Raw genomic sequence first — 17,775 nt, forward strand, 5'->3', positions numbered from 1 at the left:
CATCCATCCCCCACGCTCTTCTCCGCATACGACCATCCCGCGAAGAGGATACAGTTGGCAGGGATCGTCGTTTCTTCAATCGTTGCGTGGGCATGCCTATCTTATCGGTGGAGACTGGGGAAACGGACTCTCGCCGAGGCCTGTTATTCGGGGGGTTGCCATTGATTATTATTGCTCTACTATAACTATCTCAACAGTCCCGCGATTATTTCACTCCGTCGCTAGGCCAGGTACCTAATGCAGGGCAGGTCAGCGCAGTCTACGTCGTATGCCGTTAGAGATGATCAAGAATCCCAGTCACGGTCAGAACCAAATCGAATCTTCTCCCGCTGGTCTTAAGCAATCCAGCAAGGTCATTTCGGCGAGTGATAGGTCTCATCAGGGACAGACGGGCACAATAAGGGTCCAGGAGGCAGCACTCTTCACTTACCGCGGACAATTTTCGAGCAGATATCTGTCTGCTCGAAATAATCGAGACATCATTCTTATCAGGCAGGCGGGCGCCGTGCAAATACTACGATAGTGGCAGGTCCTAAATCCGATCTATATACCTGTGCCTCCGGACACCTTTAGTTTGCCTGTCACTCGCGATAGTGACCGTCATCTTGAGTCATCCTGCCTCATAGTTCACTAAACGGTGCTCGGGCCCCGCCAAGTGCTACATCGTCCCGCTCCAGCCAAGATGCCAAGATTGCACCAGTCCCTCACGTTTCTTCCTTTCCCTGTAATTCCCACACGAAAAGCGTTGCTGGACATCAGAACTCCTATTTGCAGCACTCTTACAGGGAGGATCGACACTAGTTGCACCACGTGGTTCTCTTCAATTCTTTCTTGAACGCTATTCGGCATTACTCTGCAGACGCGATCGGACCTTCTTGACAGGCGAAGATTATTGCGAAAGCTGACGCTGGGAGGGCGTGCGACATTCAGTAGCTTCGGCCACCTGCGATGTAGTTCGTGACAGATCAACCTCTTCTACCCCGAGCATCCGCTTGGATAGCCTCCTCAGCACGATTCTTCCAGTTCGCTTCCCACCGAGACAGCGCCGGCCGTCCTTCCAACGCGTCGTCACCACCCCATTTCATGCGTGCCTGATCCAACGCACGGTCAGCCTCACCATCCGGACAGATGATGTAGAACGATCCTTGTTCCAATCCCTTTAGTAGCTCTTCGGCCACCTGGCTCGGATACCATGCTCCGGCAGGCTTTTGAACGTCTTCTTCCTTTGTGGGGCCCACGTTGCCCATCAGACCGGTCCACGTCCATCCGGGAATGAGAAGGTGAACGGAGATATGGGCGGTGGAGGGGTCAGACCGAAGATCGTGGGCGAGATGCTCGGTCATGCTCTTCACAGCCGCCTTGGAAGCGTTATACGCCGGATTGCTCGCGCCGGGCGGGTTGGTGATGCCCTGCTTCGATCCAGTGATCACGATTGACTTGGGAGTTTGGGCTTTGGCCGTGAGGAGATGGGGCAGGATAGCCTCCAGCCCATTCAAAGGACCGAAAAGATTCGTGTCCAGCGTCTGTGGGAATTAGAGCGTTGGCACGATGGTCATCGGGCGCCTCTCTCTCTTACCTTGCTCCAGTATCCAGGATCCAGCCACGTCTTCAGTCGCCCTCCCTCGGGCTGGCCAGCAGCTTTGTAGGATTTCCCGGCATTCAATACCACCAGGTCAATCTCCGGGAAGAGCCCCACAGCTTGCTTGATGGCTGCGTCCCAGGCGGACCGATCGGAAACATCCACCACGTAGGATTCGGTCTGTAAGTGTGGGTTGATATCCACCAGGGCCGTCTTTGCCTTGGCTAGATTCTCACGGTCGATGTCCAGAAGAGCCAGGTGCATGCCTTTGCTCCGGCAGAGCTTCGCGATCGCAAAGCCGACGCCGGACGCAGCACCGGTGATGAGGGCGGTCTTCTGGTTTTGAATCACGGATTCGCCCATAGTGGATGCTGGAGGAAGTGGAGGACGGAATGATGATGCAGATGATGCAGATGATGCAGTGGTCCCCCCGCATCATGATAAATCCTCGCACGGCTCATAGAATCCCGGGAATATCGGAGTTAATCCGGTCAGCCCGGTATCGTATCTTTTATTGGCCTTCTATCTATGTCAGGACAGGTCTATGTGGCCATAAACAAAACAACAACGATAACAACATGCGTCCATCTCAGCCACGCCGTCTCGGACGTCTGCGCAGTAAAAAGAGATATGAGGCTCTTATGACAATCCACTCGAAAGCATGGCTTCTCTAGCTTCAATCAATTCTAAATAAACTCCTAAAGGGTCCTTGTATTCAGCCACAATCTTTTGGTAATTGTTGATAACAAGCTCAATATGACTTACCACCGAGATTCCAACGTTGTCTGCACAAGGTGAATAGGGACTTGATTTGTGAAATTGCTTGAACATACTCCTCACTCTGTTGCTTGGTGTTCATTTCCAGGTACGCGATGGCGGTGTGGTAAGCGGCATTAAGAGGGAACGGACAGATTACTTCTTCAAAAAGTCCGGATGATGCCAACCGGCAAAGCTGTAACATATCCGACGCGATCCCACAACGTATGATCTCGTTTTCCTGCGTGTCATCAAGCGTTTCACTTGCCCTCTGATGGCGTTGCCTATCGAGTGCAAGCAGGATACGAGCACTGTAATATGTTATATATCACGGCGGATCGATATATTGAGCACATACAGAACGACACTTACCTGTGACAGAAGACTGTCGGTGTACAAACTCCAATACCTCTCGCAAGCCCCTCCTCCCGTGTTACAACTGTAAGTGCGGCTAGTGCACGATCAAGAATTGCAGCTTCTTCCCCTATTGGGAACTGAGTATCCTTGTTATCCTTGTTATTGCCGATGTGACGAATTACTCGGCCTAGGAGGTTCCCAGCCATAGCCATGAGCCCAAATCGGCCCATTTGCGGGGTTGGTGGTGTCGAAATGGTCGGAACACGGTCATGCTTGGGGATCTATTGTATCTGTCGTCAGACATAAAGAAAAAAATAGTTAAATCACAGATGGATGAAAGTACACTTCGGTCCCAAGAGACATCATCAATAGGCAGCTTTGTGTCGCTAGTTGGATCTCCAATAGACAATGAAGGGATAGGCCCATCAAGGTTCGAGAAGCTGCGAAGTCTGGTAAGCAACTCGGAGAATTTTTATGATAAAGATATGTGTTGAAACGAGCCCCGAAAAACAACGGGACTTACCGATCCAAAATCAGAATAACCCATCGTGCTCTGGTTCTTTCCTCCACATCAATCCAATGAAATGTCCGGCGCTGGGCATTTGTCTCGTTCCCGTCAATCCCAAGCGCGGTGGCATATTTTGCACAAGTGCTGATTGAAAAATAAGCTCCGGGATAGATTGCATGACCAAACTCATATACACATAGCAAAATCCAAGCCTGAAGGATGCGAAATGACAGGATACCTGCCATCTCTGCCTCCAAGATCGAGCTTTTGATAATAGTGTATGCGTCGGTGCACATGTCTTCGCCATCAGGAAGACTACAGACGAGCTTTATGCAGGCAAACAGCAGGGTAATTCCTGCATCAGGTGGAGCCAAAGGATTTAAAAGACGCTCGTTAAACAACTTCTTGGAAAGAAATGGTATCCACGGATGAATGGAGCGAAAGTACACCTGTGCTTGCTCTCGGATATCCTCTGTGAAAGCCTGGAGCTCTGGTCGGATGCCAGTAACAGCGCTGGGAATCTCAGTAACAGTACGGCGGTACAGCTCAAAATCAAGGAAATAGAAGGGCGGGAGCTTCGAAGGTGTGCTATGGCGTTTTGACGATAATGGCCTAATTGCGACGTCAGAGGTCGCGACTGGGGGGACAGAGAATGAATGACCATCCGAGCGCGTGGAGGCCTCGTGGTTATATTGGTAAGTGCATTTGAAGTGGCTCCTAGTATACGTTGAGCTACCTAATATAGATAACGTAGGAGATTCATATTGAGGTCATCTTCGTACCTGGCGCACGAGTGGCATTTTGGAAGTGCCTTGTCGCATTTCCGTTTCAAGTGCTTGCAACGCCTGCAAGCCCTTGGCGAGTAGCCAGAAGAATGATCAAAGTCCATATCGCTCAATAACGTAATTAGCCAGGCGTGGGCAGGTGAATGGTTAAACGGTGTGACCAGGAGCTCAAGAGCGGTTTCGAGCGGCCGCCGGAACGGGTTTGTAATCGTAAAATCGTTAAGTCAGTATAGCGCCCGGTGAGCGGGCCGTCTTGTCCGACTGGCCGTACTAATCCGTAGAAACCCGTACTAATCCGTACCAATCCGTACGAATTCGCGCGTAGCAGGCTGCCAGACTACGAACGCGATACTAATCGACTGAGGTGGCCGGATTAGTAAACCTACCCAGGCCGCGGATACATCGAAATATAAATACATCAGCAACCTGCACAGAACGTTCATCATGCACCGTCTACTAGAGAGGACCAAGCCCAAGATTCCAACATACCGCAACCCAAAATGACCGAACCGGGCTTTACAGGGAGAGATTACACTGGCTATCGTGCTAAGGACGGTGCAGTTGTCGCTTACAATGCAAAGATCCCGGCACTCGGGCCACACGACGTTCTCGTCCGCATTACCCACTCTGGTGTGTGCTCTAGTGACGCCGTATACTTGATGCTTGGCGCACCTATCGCTCTCGGGCACGAAGGTGTAGGGGTTGTGGAGGCCGTTGGCTCTCTCGTCACCGAATTCGGAGTCGGTGACCGAGCAGGTGGTGGCTTTCATCGCGACGCCTGTGGCCACTGCAAGTACTGTCTTTCCGGAAATGATATATACTGCTACGACCGTGTCATCATGGGCGAGGGAGATTTTGATAACGGCACTTTTGGGCAGTATTACATTGGCAAAGAGACATTCTTGCATAAAATTCCGGATAACATCTCGAGTGAGCATGCTGCGCCTCTCCAGTGTGCGGGAGCTACCGTCTATACGGCGCTCCGGGCAACCATCAAACCAGAGATGAGAGTGGGAATCTTTGGCATTGGTGGGTTGGGTCATCTCGCAATCCAATATGCTGCAAAGATGGGCAGCGAAGTTGTTGTTTATAGCACGTCTGCGAGCAAAGAGAAGGAAGCTCGTGACTGGGGTGCTGCCGAGTTCCATCTCGTCTCCGACATGTTCGAAACAACAATTGCACCTCTGGATATTCTCATTATTTCTGGCAGTCATTATCCCGACTGGGAAAGGTGAGTACACTCTCATTTTTTAAACTTTATGAAGCTCAACAGATTTGATTGCAGAGTCCTGGTCAAAGAATTCCTGGCTAGGAATGGGACTATCGTGCCCTTGAATGCCCCAACACACGGACCGATGACTTTAAAGTAAGCACATTTCGCGTCGCTCGAAGTTAGGCACCCGCAATTGTGTAGCTAACGACGAGCTTTACCAGCCCTTTGGCCATGTTTTTCCAAGGATACCACATTCATTCCAGCTTAGTTGGGTCCCGACTCATTCATGAGGAAATGCTCCAATTTTCCGCTAGGCACAACGTGAAACCGCTGGTCAAGGTCTCCAAGCTTGAAGATGCCAGCTCGATTCAGAATGTGTTTGAAGACTTGAGGGCAAACAGGATTAGATACCGAGCCGTTTTGGAAGTCTAATGGTTGAAATAGGGGGTCTGAAGGCAGTGAACTACCAAATCGTATGTCCACTTAATCTAGCTATCTCTTGCCACTTGAGAACAATCTAAATATGAATTCCTAAGAATTAATGTTTGCGCTCCCTTTATTCTTAACGTGTCATGGGCTGTCATTAGTTAGAATGCGTCCATCTCCCCCAACGAAGACATGATAGCAGCCCGTTTCTTTAGAAGTTCTCGTAAATCGCCGTTTGAGAAGAGGTGAGCAGAATGGCAGGCAGCGGCGAGGAATTTAACTAATTTGAGTCGTCAGCTGTGTTGACAGTAGTGCTTGGTCTTTATGTTATATATCCAACTGTGCAGTATAGCTCTGACCACCGCCAAAAAGAATAGCAACATGGTTATTGCGGTCTGTCTCGTGTCTCTTCCGTTATTAACGATGTGCCAGCAGTGCGCAGGTGATCGCAAAATATGTATCTTTGGTTAAAGGTCTCCACTAATCCCAACGACCGAAAACATTTCTTGAATATAATTCTCGGGTAAAGAGTGATTTACCCGCACTTATTGAATCCAACAATTCCCTGCTTTCGGCTTTTTCAGAGCGTGGTCTCAACGGTTCTCCTCTCTGTTAGTTTACCTCCGACAACCGAGCATTCAAAACGGTCATCTTGGAGTATCTAAGACTCATTCCAACATTTACACCGCACTTAAGCCACTGATATAACCATTGTATTAGAAGCACAAACCAAATAATGTTCGGAGACGAGATGGAACTCGGCAGCATACACAGGCTAGCCTTCAGCAAATAGAACATACTGGTCTGAAACCATACATATCATCCCTGGTCCTCGGTGGTTTCAAACCGACTCATAGCCCTGAGTTTCTTTCCATACGTGAGAAAAACCCAAGGAATCGGCAACAGGGAGATAGCAATAAACCCAAGCAGACTGGAAGCCCATCCAGCACCAAGTTCAGTATACACTAAAAAAATCCATTAAAGATGGTTTCGAGCGAACGAAAAGGGAAGAGACATACTTTGAATGGTGAAAAGAGGGAAGGCGGAAGCAAGTCCGTACCTGGCCAAACTGTTCGCACTCATGGCACTTGCGACAGTAAGACCATGATAAGCATCGACAAGGTACTGAGTGGTACTGACGAAAACACACAAATTGCCCCATGCAAACACCATGACCGCAGCCGTAGGACTAACCCAAGAAACATCCGCCCTCACAGTCCATGCAAACCAAAACAGCCCAGTGGGCAGTCCGATACTACCAATAAGCGCCGGGTAGAGGCGATATTCGGGGGGACTTGTTGGCCAGGATGCTTTGGGACCTGGGGGATATAGATCATAATATTGCATAGTAAGACCGTTACTGTCCCGAGCAAGCAGCCAATGACAATTGCTAGGAACACGAGGCCGGTGTCTTCAATGCCGAAGTGGTAGACTCCTTCGAAGGTTAACGGAATCGCAGCGAAGAAAGAGAAGAGTGTTGCAAATTCACAGGCGACATAGAGACATATCAAGCCGACAATTGGTTCGGTAAAAAGCATCAAAATAGGACGCAGCAGAGCGATTGTGGCGAAAAGACGGATCTTCGCGGAGAGGGGTGGTGATGGAGGGATATTTTGCCCGAGTTCTTTGGCACGGCGGCGCCTGATCACGGGGTGGAAGGTTTCCTTGGCCATCGCGATTGTGAATAGGGTAAAAATGGCGAAGAAGATCATTGTCCACTGGGTCCAGCGCCAGCCCTTTCTGTTAACAACGAAACTTCCAATAACTGGCCTGTTTATCTTGTCAACGACCGAATTCTTGATAGTCGATCTAGTTTAAAGACAGCTCACCCTAGGCCAGGTCCCAGAAATGGCGTCAAGATGAAGACAGCCGACGGAAGAGCACGCTTCACCGGTTTGAAGGTCTCGTTGATGGTTCCTGCTGCAATAGCTAGAGACGGAGCATAGCAAAACCCAGCCAGAAAACGGAGCACACAAATACCGGCAAATGTCGGGCTAAGCCCGGCGCCGAGTGTGAACAGCGTCCCAAGAATCATCGTGCCTAGATAGACAGGATATCTCCCAACGGTTTCAGACAGCGGTCCGCCTACCACAGGACCAAGGCCGAGGGCGAAGACATAGAGGGACAATGGTAGGATAGCGACCGTGCTACTCACCCCGAATTCTTTCATAAACTCGGAATGGGCTGGCGACAATATGGAAACTCCGACAGATCTGTTTTTGTGTTATCTAAACTGTTCCTTCTTCTTTCTGGTTAACTGACGTTGTAAAAGCTGCCCATGCAATCATGTTCACTTGCAGAATCTTCGATTTTGTCGACCAGTTGTATGGGTTGCTTGGATCATCATCCCATTTCCATGTATTGGTGGCCTGGGGTGTCTCTGTCGAATTATTGAGCCCAGCCTCGAGTTTCAGCTGGGGAGAAAAATAGTCTTCCAATTCGCTTGGTATGACCCCTTGGTCGCTATTTTTATGTGTCATGATGGTCAAAGTATCCTGTACTGGGCCTATGTCCTAGACCAGAGGACACGGTACGGGTGGGCTTTTAGAGATTTTATAAACATTTGAAAAATAGACAATATAAAGATAGCGTGCTTTGATGTGTGAAATTTCACCTGTGCAGCAACCAGGATTACTCAACAAAAAATAAGATGGGGGCTTATGATTGCCCCTCGGGGTGCGGGAAGAATATTTGATTATTCAACATGTTTCCCCATTCCTCAGACTGCCTGATGAATCAACATCAATTGATGAGTCGTAAGTGAGCTCGGCCGACTTTGAACCGAGGCCCTTCTCAGTCTTGCATAAAAGGATAATGAATATAAGAAGAGGCAACCAGCCCTCTTTATACCTGTAAATCTTAATTAGTGCCAATTCTTTAAGGGCCTTTTTTGTTGCGAAGTCACGCTAAAAAGGAGGATTGCTGCTGGCCTGGACTGCGATCTTCCGAGAGAAGCTTCTGGGAATGGAATACACATTGGAGGTGGCCACATCACACTCCACCACCCCTGGTGCTAGCGTCGCTGCTTTTTGTTGGTCGTCTTCAGTGGCATAATGCGCACGATACTCTTCGGCAGCGGCCGAGTTGGAGAGAATGACCAGGCGAGCGAGACGAGCGACCATGGTGCGCAGATCGGCACTGATCTCAAAGACATCGGTGCCGTAGAAGTTGGAAGGATATGGAACGGGGAACTCCATGCCCAGGGGGGATATAACCCGTGGGATGGTCTGGCGGCAGCTCTCGGAATATCGATCCCATACTGCAAGGCAGCCTGCACCGCATAGCACACAAACATCACCGCACCCGTGGTAGCGCGCTCCGGGTTGACTCCGGCAATACTGGCGATGAAGAAATATGTCTGCGTGAGATCGAAGAGGTACGAGAGCACGACCGACGTAATCGTGGTGGCTGCATTGATTTCGGATTCGCCCGTGACCAGCTGGCAGATGGTATAGTCTCCGTGCAGTGCACATCGAGAAACAGAGGCGAGAGGCCCGGCAGGGAGATGTTGTGGGCAAGCACATCAAACTCGGATATGTTCCATCACACCTCGGCTTCTGCTTCAAACTGTTTCGAAAGAGTATGAGCCATCCGGATCCCTGCATGGCACACAGACGAACATACCATGGAGACGACAAACGCTTTCGGGGTGATCTTGGGAGCGACCGGGGAAATCCCATGCGTCGTCATCGGCAAAGGAGTGCCAGGCAACAGCCGTAGAAGGAAATAATACATGCCGTGGTGAGGGTGAGGGCTCGACGCGGGATCAGTCTCTGCTGATAAGAAGCCATGATGAACAATTCTTTATCTACCTATCTGATGATTATTGATCGAATTAGTTAGTTCGTTCCGGTTCGTTTCAATGATAGATAATCATCGCCCCTTTCTTCAGCCACGGATCTCGGGCGCCACGTCCCATGGTTCTGCCAGGGCCGCCATCCGGATTTAGGGTTAGAGACCGTTATGTTATGACGCGGGAGGCTCCAGCCACGAGGCCCCACGGCATGACGTACCTTGTATTCCCGACTGGCTATATAACACGGGAATAAATTAAATCTTTGTACGTATAGGCTGTTCTCCAACGTCACTCCTGACGTCATTTTAATCTATTTCTTCTGCGATCCATTTTGCGCGTCCATAAATACAACCCGCAGTCAACACTCTCTCCGTCTGGCTCGTAAAAAGAATCATCCCTCCCGCCCACCATGCCGTCTATGCACGACCGAATCCGCGAAGACCTCCTCAACAAAGAACAGGCGCTATGGACCGCGTTAACCTCGGCCGACCCAGCACCCGCCGTCAAGAAACTGTGCAATGACGAGGCCAACATGATGTTCCCGCAAATGCCAATCATCACGCTGGAGGACGAGTCAAGCTTCGGAAACGCGTTGAAGCCGCCCTTCCATCGATTCGACGGGTACCAATTGGACGAAGTCCGCACCATCATCATCGACCTTATGGCCGGCGTGGTCACCTACAAGGTCCGCGCCGTGCGAGGCAAGAACCAGTACCAGGCGACGGCGTCCACCACATGGAGCCAGGGATCGGATGGCGAGTGGCGCGTCGCCTGCCACCAGGAAACGCTACTCTAAGGGTTATGGGTTCCAGGAAAGGGAAGGCGGGTTTCACGGATCTGTCTGGGGACGGAATGTTTATTCGGGTGGCTCCATGGATATAATAATGACCGAACGACCATGAATCAACGAGTTTATGTCTTTCAAGATCTGATGGATCATCAGTGCAGATGCGATCGGCAATCGCGGGTACATACATGCATAGGGTTGGTGTCTATCGTAAAGGAATCGGCTGGGCAAAGGGCCGCGAATGGAGAGATCAAGTCAAGGCTTAGGGTATGGGCGAATGGCGCCATCTCGTCCCGCTGCAATTTTCTATCAAGCCCTAGGCGCAAGGCAGACTTATCGTATTTCTTTTTTTTATACTTTCAACCACTCCGATGGTGTGGTGCACCTTGAGCACCTTGAGACTCCAACACGCGTACTGACACCAACCATCATAACACTGTGGACGGTCGGAAAACCCCGTGGGGATGCTCTATGACGATCATCCGCCCTCTTCATCGTCGTGGCAGTAGCCATGACCTTAATGGTCGGTAGGTGAAGAGGGTTCGTTAGCAGCCAAGGTGTCTACCAACGCCCCCAATAGATTGTTTGTTCTCTTTACGGGTTCCTGGTTCCGATCCTCCCCTTTGTGCTATTTCGCTCACTTGGCGCCTCCGACTCGTCCTGCTGGCCCAGAGCGCCATGGTCACTGTGATTGCGAGTCCGTTGCTCGGCCATTGCGCAGACTGGTCGGGTGGCAAACTGTTGAGGATCCTGCGCACCCTGTCACGTGACCCATTGTGTTTTGTTGATGTGTGTCCAATTGGAAGGAAAGGGCCCCGGGGGGCAAAGTATGGGCTGACTAAGCGAAATCTGACCCAGGATTAACGTAAACCACGGGCGAGTGGCCCACACGGGCGAGTGGCCCACCCACTCGCAACCGTACGCATTTAATTCAATATAAGTCAATTACCAACGCCTATTTTACATATGAAATACCCGCATACTAATCAGGGCATTTAGTCCTCCTATGCCCTATTTGCCAGCAATTTGAACACCGCGGTGGCGCACGCTGCTTGGTTGGTTCCGCTGCCGACGAAGGACCTGCTTCGGCAGTGTTTTCCACTTCAACGACTAATTGATCATCCAACATTCGCTGTACATTGTCCTCGCCTGTCATTCCTACTTCACTATCCATCCATTTGCTAGGTTTTGCCTGCTTTTGTTTCGTTTGGTTGACCTGGGAGCGTAGTTTCTCAATCTCGCGTGCCGATATAGCACTCTTATGCATCTCTCTTTCGTATCCTTTGACTAATTGCGCGAAAGCCTGTACAATAGGACTAGGCGGTGAATGCATACGCTGGCGAAGGAGCTTATTGATTGAATGTGCCTGACGACTTAGGTCCTTTGTATGATGAGGTGTATGGGGGACAAAACTGCTACTGTCGCTCCCACTAGTCCCTGGTGGTGATGGTGTATATATATCGGCAAGCAAAATATTTAGCTTGTCTAGCACACGCTGCGCATCTAGCGGAACGAGGCCAGCAGCGGCAAAGCTATTTCGTATAGTAATGCCTTGATATGCTTCATCTCGGGCACGTGGATATGCAGTAAGGAAATCAAGCTTATCAATATGGTTCCGGCCCCAGCGAATCCAGTCCTGGATAAGCTGACCATATGATCGCTTAATAACAGCAAAGCAGCCCACATCGAGAGGTTGTAATAGATGTGAGGAATGCGGTGGCATACATATAGAAACAATATTGTTTTCTATACATAAATCATCAAATGCTGCGGTCATATGGCTTCCATGGCCGTCTAATATTAATAGACGCCATACCCCCTGCGTGCGCTGTGTAGTCAATGGAATAAAATGGTGTTTTAACCATCGTAGACCAATTTCATCAGTAGTCCATCCATTGTCGCTCGTTTCGAGGCGCCAATCGGACGGAAGATCCACGAACCAAGACTGATTATATCGCTTGCCTTTGAAGATGATAGTAGGCGGAAGCGCCCATCCACTTGCATTGACTGTTTCAATAGCAGTGACCCATTCGCGATTACCAGGGCGTACTAACTTGCGCCTACCATAGTATTCCCTGCGTGTAACAACCTTTGAGGTGCTTGTAATACCCATTGCGAAGCCCGTTTCGTCAAAATTATAGATATCCATAGGCAGAATACCATATTGCTCAATAGTGCGTCGGACAGTAGTAAACCAATCCCGAATAACCACTGGATCTTCACATTGAGCGCGCTTATAGTCATAGCCCCTACTAAAGCGCATTGTAAGGTCGTCGTGGCGTTTCATAAAAGTCCCTGACCAATTAACTCCAACTGTTTAGATAGGGTCCTCGCCGCGCTTCGCAAGTAGAATATTTGCCATTTCTCGTATTAGGGCGTGATCGGCAGCAATTCCTCGGTCGTCCATAGAAAGAAGCCATTTCTTTAACGATTCCTCTTCTAATTGGGTCAATTTTGTGTTATTTGCGCGTGTAGTAGGACGATAGGTCTGGCCCGCGAGCCTGTTCCGGAGGGTGGTTCTGGGAATACCAAATCGACGTGCCGCTTCACGAATATTGACAATTTCGTTGTTCTTGTATGCTTGTATTGCGAGTAGGACCCTTCCTTCCTGATTAGAAGAATTAGGGCCCGATATACTGCGTTTTGGTGGCATGGTGGATGGTTGAGGAGAGTAGGAACGCGTCGGAGACGCGATTTGGGGGCAGGTGGGCCACTCGCCCGTGTGGGCCACTCGCCCGTGGTTTACGTTACGTGACTTATGAGGGCAGTGTTCCAACAGTGTTGGTGTAATTATCCGAATAGTCTCCTTCTTGCACTTAAGACAATCCACTGATTCTCTCTCTCTCTCCATGACCTCCATCCTTTGCTAAGACAAACGAGCCTGGCTTTTGGCAGGGCTAGAATCGTGGTGATTTCGGCGATACTCGCCATGGGTATTCCGTGTGCGGCTCTCGCTGCGTTAAAGCTGGCAAAACTAGACAGCTGTAGATGAGCTAGACACGGGGTCTCCAGGGATCTTCGGCCCCAACGGTGGATACTTGTGAGTATTATCTATTGCCGGTATCAGTTGGACCCTTGGGAAGTTCATTGGGCCCATTCTATCCGGCTACTTGGCGGAGCGTGGGAACTACGAGATGACCTGCGTGCTCTGTCTATCCAGTGCACCATGGCTGAAGTCCATAAAGAAAGACCAGGTCTGGTACTCTGGTCCACAGCGGCGTTGCGTGCTTTCTGTGTCTTGATCACTTTCTGTAAGTCGAAGTCGCCCATGCCACGCGCTGTGAGGAGACGATAGTCGAGCGCCACTTTGCAAGCCGTGCCTGTTATTAAATCTCAACGGCCAGTGTTTGGTGTTGAGCAGCCGATCTAGTATCGAAAACGCTACCGGGACGAATGATGAGGGAGGAATGGAGGCGAGGCCCCCTGGCCCGGGCTTACAGAAATTGCAGGGCCTGCTGAAGTGGAAATCGCGTCACCGATCAATTCCTCGTCGCAGAAGCCAAATCAAAGATTCCAGGGAGAGTTAACAATTCAGGCTTGTCGCGTGCACTTGACACAGCCGCCATTGCACGGACCAATGAACCCAGAAGCATCTAGTGAGTCCACGGGTTTGTCCGGCACCATCGATAGTCACATCTTAGGTAGGCAAGAGAGGCTAGAACGTGGAACGGGTGGGCCCAAGGGCTCCACGGCCGCGGCAGGACACGGACTGAAACCCCTGCAATGGCCGCTGTCAGAAATGAAATTTTGCCTAATTGCGTCACGGACGCGACGTTTTCTTTGTCGCAGGGAAAGTGCGCAGCCTGGATGTCTCCCCCGACGCCAGCGCCATTGCGCCAGGTGGCCTGAGTATCTGCTCAATTGTTATTCGCTCGTGTTTTGTGATCGATCAGTTCAAGCGTATAATGTCACTTTTCGATGCTCCACATACAGCCGCCCCGCCGGGGGAGACGCCGAACGATCGCCTCGTCCGGCCGAACGAAAACCATGGGTGCAACCACGACCATCAGTGAAGGTTTATTGATCTCTCCATAAGAAGGGAGTCTAATCGAGCAGCCTCGGCCCGCTGATCGTTGGTCATCGAAATGCACGCTGGCCTCTCATCTGTAGATATATTAAACCCAGCGGGGGCCCTCGTAACGCCCGTTGTGAGCCGGGTGACTATATCAACAAATTCATGAATACCGGACGTTATTATTTCGCGCCACGGTAGACTCTATCGAGGCGTGGATATCGACCAATCAAGTATATACTCCAGCCAAGCTCATGGCAATGCAGCCGCCGCGCACTATCATCATTGTCGGTGCAGGCATTGCGGGAATCGCGTGTGCGCTCGCCCTCTCTCGCGAACTCACTCCATATGTGCCGGATCTGAAAATCACCATATTTGAGCGCCACAACATCCTGTCTACATCGGGAGGCGCCATCAATTTGACCCCGGTCGCCCAGCGGCATCTGGCGCAGTTGGGAGTGCTGGAAGAGTTGGATCGAATGGGGCCCGAGGGCGGAGCAGATGTGGACGCGATTGAGCTTTACTCTATGCGTTCCGGCCGCTCGATTGGCTCAATTGACTTCACTGATCAACATGGAAACGGATTTGGGGGATACAAGGGCCGCCGGGTGATGCGCATCGTCATCTCCATTGCGATGCTGGCCGTGGTTGAGCGCAGCAGCAACGTTGAAATTGTCTTCGGTAAAAAGGCAACGCACGGCGAGGAGATCAACGACAAGGCCGTGGTGCATTTCCATGACGGCTCTGAGGCTATTGGAGACTTGGTCATCGGCTGCGATGGCGTCCACTCCGCGATGCGCACTCGCTGGGTAGACCCAAACCGGCCCTCTGAGTATACAGGGATCTCATTTGTGCAGGCCACTATAAACTCCGACAGTATTTCCTCGCGCACCCATTTTGGCTCTTCAGCGCTGCATATGTCCCGCCATGGCTCCATCCTCACGAGCTATTGTGACCGTGACCAGGAGCAAGTCTTCGCCTCTGCCATCGTACAATTCAGCGAGGAAGCATTACATAGTTATCGGCTTGAACCGGGGCAAGACTGGATGACCCAGAACAGGATCAGACGTGCTCTACGCGGCGAGCTAAATCATCGTTTTGGGAAATGCGCCATACCTTATGTTCGGGAGGTCATCGATAATGATGAAGCCGAATGGATGCTGTACCCAGTGTACCAAGTCCGCCCCGATGGACGGTGGTGCATTAACAGTGTGGTACTCCTTGGTGATGCCGCCCATGCAGTATGTAACTTGTGGTATTCAATGATCCTGATGTTCCGCTTAACTGACATAGTTGTCCCAGATGCCGCCACGGGATGAATCGGCTGCTTATGCATTGGACGACGCCATTCTCTTCGCTCGGATTCTAAGTCGCTACCGTACGGAGCCATTGGCGCGGACCTTTAATGCCTACGAGCGTCTCCGTCGCAGTACAATCAACTACGCATTCAAGGAGTCCCTTCGTATGTGGGACAGGAATCGGGATATGGGCATGCTCGAAGGTCGGCTCAAGGAGTGGATGTTGCCGCTTTACCTCCGCAGTCATCGCGACGAGCGCGAAGCGGCTTGGGAGTTTGATGCCATGAAGATTGACATCTCAAAGCTGGAATCAAGTGAGGATTTGGTGACACTGCAATCGTTTTTGACGGAGCGTGCCCTCTAGCGGCTCACATCCTTTTGCATTGCGGGCGTTTTTACAAACAGATTACAGATCTAAGTGCATGGTGCTGGAGTATACGACCTGTATTAATTTCTTCGATACACAAAACCACTCTGATTCCGCCTTCTAGTACCGCATGGAATACAGTAGTAGGCATGGATGTGATGCGTCGTGCCTTGAGATCTCATTCTCTCTTGTTGTCAGACTTCCTTGCCTGCGATATTTGTTCATAGCTATATTACTCTCGTTTTCTCTCGTTGATATACCTAATCTCGAAAAGCTGTGAATATCAATGTATGTAACATGATCTTCACTGCCAGTACGTGCTGAGTCATATGGATGGTTAACCTCGGCGCTGCCCCGCAAGGGACCGGACAACGCGGGCCGACTGCATGCAGGCAGCGTGGCTCAAGAACCCTCAGTCGGACATCCAAATTTGTGTTCAAACAGCTCATAAGACCAAACAAGGCAGGATGCCTGAAACGTTCTCGTCTGTCCCAACGGTCGATTTTACTAGACTGACATCGCCTGAGACGAAGAGCGAAGAGCTCGCCAAGCTTCGTGATGCCATCTTCGTCGTCGGATTTCTATATCTGACCAATACAGGATTAGAGGTGCCAGTAAATCCTATAGATTCGTGTTTGGCTCAACATGCTGATCTGGCTGATCTCAGGATCTGATCTACCGTACTCAGGCGAGCCTACCGGCGCTTTTTGCCTTGTCTGCCGAAGCCAAACAGAGATGCAATATGATCCATTCGCCGTCATTCCTGGGATACACCCGTCTTGGTGCAGAGACCACAGCAGCCAAGACCGACCTTCGCGAGGTAATGCAAATCGCACAACGCAAGCAAACAGCAATACGGCCAGATGGACTGATTCCGTGCAGCAATATGATTTTGGCTCGCCGGGAATGAAACCTTGGAAAGAAGAAGACCCGATTTGGAAGAGACTTGAGGGCCCAAACCAGGTTCGTAAAAGCCTTCCCCACTGGTGCCTGGTATTCCTAACGCTCCTATACACTAGTATCCCGAGCACCCTGCGTCGCAAGACCTGGTAGAAGGCTATATTGCTAAAATGGACGATCTGGCTCAAGAGTTTGTGCACTTGGTCGCAGAATGTCTGTCTCTACCACCCACTACATTCGATGCTTTCAAAGGCAATATGAGCCGCTTGAAATTTGTAAAGTATCCTCCTTCCGCACCGGATTCGCAAGGCGTGGGACCCCATAAGGATTCCGCAGGCCTTTTCACCTTCCTCTCCCAGGACGATACGGGTGGACTGCAGGTGCTCAATAAGAATGGCGAGTGGATTGATGTGCCTCCAGTGGAGGGAAGCTTGGTGGTGAATATCCAGCAGGGCTTTGAGGCAATTACAGGCGGAATTTGTGCCGCTACGACGCACCGAGTGATTGTACGTTGTTCATTGACTGGCTAGCATGGCAGACCTACCGCTCACCATATCTTCTAGGCGCCAACCTCGAAAACACGATACAGCATTCCTTTTTTTCTGGGAGTGAGACTGGATCTGACGCTAGACCAGCTCAAAAATTCTGCTGCGCATATTGTGCAACGGATTCCGGCATCTGACGACAATAGGAAGCGTGCTGTCGATGTTCCAAGTGAATTCCTATCTCCGCTGTACTCCTGTGTAAGTTTCATGCATTGCAATTATATGGGAATTACGACTCATTTGAATCAGTTTGGCGAGGCGCACCTCAGAAACCGGATACTGAGTCACCCGGATGTAGGTCGGAAATGGTATCCTGAGCTGTATGCCAAATATTCTCAGCAGATTTTGGAATAGTGGAGCTTAAGATGTTTTATGTAAATCCTCAGCGAGAAATATTTGCTTAGGCCAATAATACAAGACGATTCACACTTTTTGGCTAACCGACC

The 17,775-nt window shown here is 50.5% G+C and overlaps 8 protein-coding genes across 8 annotated transcripts; 4 read left to right on the forward strand and 4 right to left on the reverse strand.

Annotated features, from left to right (window-relative positions):
* Nucleotides 1-965: 965 nt before the first annotated feature.
* Nucleotides 966-1,942, reverse strand: N7510_010745 (SDR family NAD(P)-dependent oxidoreductase; the record flags this gene model as incomplete). The annotated part of the gene is made up of 2 exons (XM_056982670.1): nt 966-1,523; nt 1,577-1,942. 2 exons carry the CDS (start codon nt 1,940-1,942, stop codon nt 966-968), a joined length of 924 nt encoding a protein of 307 aa, XP_056828164.1.
* A 1,269-nt stretch (nt 1,943-3,211) lies between these two features.
* Nucleotides 3,212-4,000, reverse strand: N7510_010746 (fungal specific transcription factor domain-containing protein; the record flags this gene model as incomplete). Its single annotated transcript, XM_056982671.1, has 2 exons — nt 3,212-3,880; nt 3,983-4,000. The coding sequence occupies 2 exons, from the start codon at nt 3,998-4,000 to the stop codon at nt 3,212-3,214; spliced, it is 687 nt and encodes a 228-aa protein (XP_056828165.1).
* A 485-nt stretch (nt 4,001-4,485) lies between these two features.
* On the forward strand, nt 4,486-5,630 carry N7510_010747 (NAD(P)-dependent alcohol dehydrogenase; the record flags this gene model as incomplete). The annotated part of the gene is made up of 3 exons (XM_056982672.1): nt 4,486-5,216; nt 5,271-5,351; nt 5,420-5,630. 3 exons carry the CDS (start codon nt 4,486-4,488, stop codon nt 5,628-5,630), a joined length of 1,023 nt encoding a protein of 340 aa, XP_056828166.1.
* An 813-nt stretch (nt 5,631-6,443) lies between these two features.
* N7510_010748 (MFS transporter) lies at nt 6,444-8,104 on the reverse strand (the record flags this gene model as incomplete). Its single annotated transcript, XM_056982673.1, has 5 exons — nt 6,444-6,589; nt 6,644-6,984; nt 7,023-7,394; nt 7,454-7,837; nt 7,887-8,104. 5 exons carry the CDS (start codon nt 8,102-8,104, stop codon nt 6,444-6,446), a joined length of 1,461 nt encoding a protein of 486 aa, XP_056828167.1.
* Nucleotides 8,105-8,530: 426 nt separating this feature from the next.
* N7510_010749 (uncharacterized protein) lies at nt 8,531-9,314 on the reverse strand (the record flags this gene model as incomplete). The annotated part of the gene is made up of 3 exons (XM_056982674.1): nt 8,531-8,861; nt 8,885-9,063; nt 9,249-9,314. 3 exons carry the CDS (start codon nt 9,312-9,314, stop codon nt 8,531-8,533), a joined length of 576 nt encoding a protein of 191 aa, XP_056828168.1.
* Nucleotides 9,315-9,829: 515 nt separating this feature from the next.
* Nucleotides 9,830-10,216, forward strand: N7510_010750 (nuclear transport factor 2 family protein; the record flags this gene model as incomplete). The annotated part of the gene is made up of 1 exon (XM_056982675.1): nt 9,830-10,216. One exon carries the CDS (start codon nt 9,830-9,832, stop codon nt 10,214-10,216), a length of 387 nt encoding a protein of 128 aa, XP_056828169.1.
* A 4,263-nt stretch (nt 10,217-14,479) lies between these two features.
* N7510_010751 (FAD-dependent oxidoreductase) lies at nt 14,480-15,881 on the forward strand (the record flags this gene model as incomplete). Its single annotated transcript, XM_056982676.1, has 2 exons — nt 14,480-15,460; nt 15,513-15,881. 2 exons carry the CDS (start codon nt 14,480-14,482, stop codon nt 15,879-15,881), a joined length of 1,350 nt encoding a protein of 449 aa, XP_056828170.1.
* A 470-nt stretch (nt 15,882-16,351) lies between these two features.
* Nucleotides 16,352-17,683, forward strand: N7510_010752 (isopenicillin N synthase family dioxygenase; the record flags this gene model as incomplete). The annotated part of the gene is made up of 6 exons (XM_056982677.1): nt 16,352-16,498; nt 16,552-16,704; nt 16,767-16,847; nt 16,904-17,290; nt 17,348-17,527; nt 17,579-17,683. 6 exons carry the CDS (start codon nt 16,352-16,354, stop codon nt 17,681-17,683), a joined length of 1,053 nt encoding a protein of 350 aa, XP_056828171.1.
* Between the last annotated feature and the right edge of the window lie 92 nt (nt 17,684-17,775).

This window comes from Penicillium lagena (genome assembly GCF_028827675.1).
Source record: "Penicillium lagena strain IBT 129212 chromosome Unknown utg000008l_segment0_segment0, whole genome shotgun sequence".
Taxonomy (NCBI): Eukaryota; Fungi; Ascomycota; class Eurotiomycetes; order Eurotiales; family Aspergillaceae; genus Penicillium; species Penicillium lagena.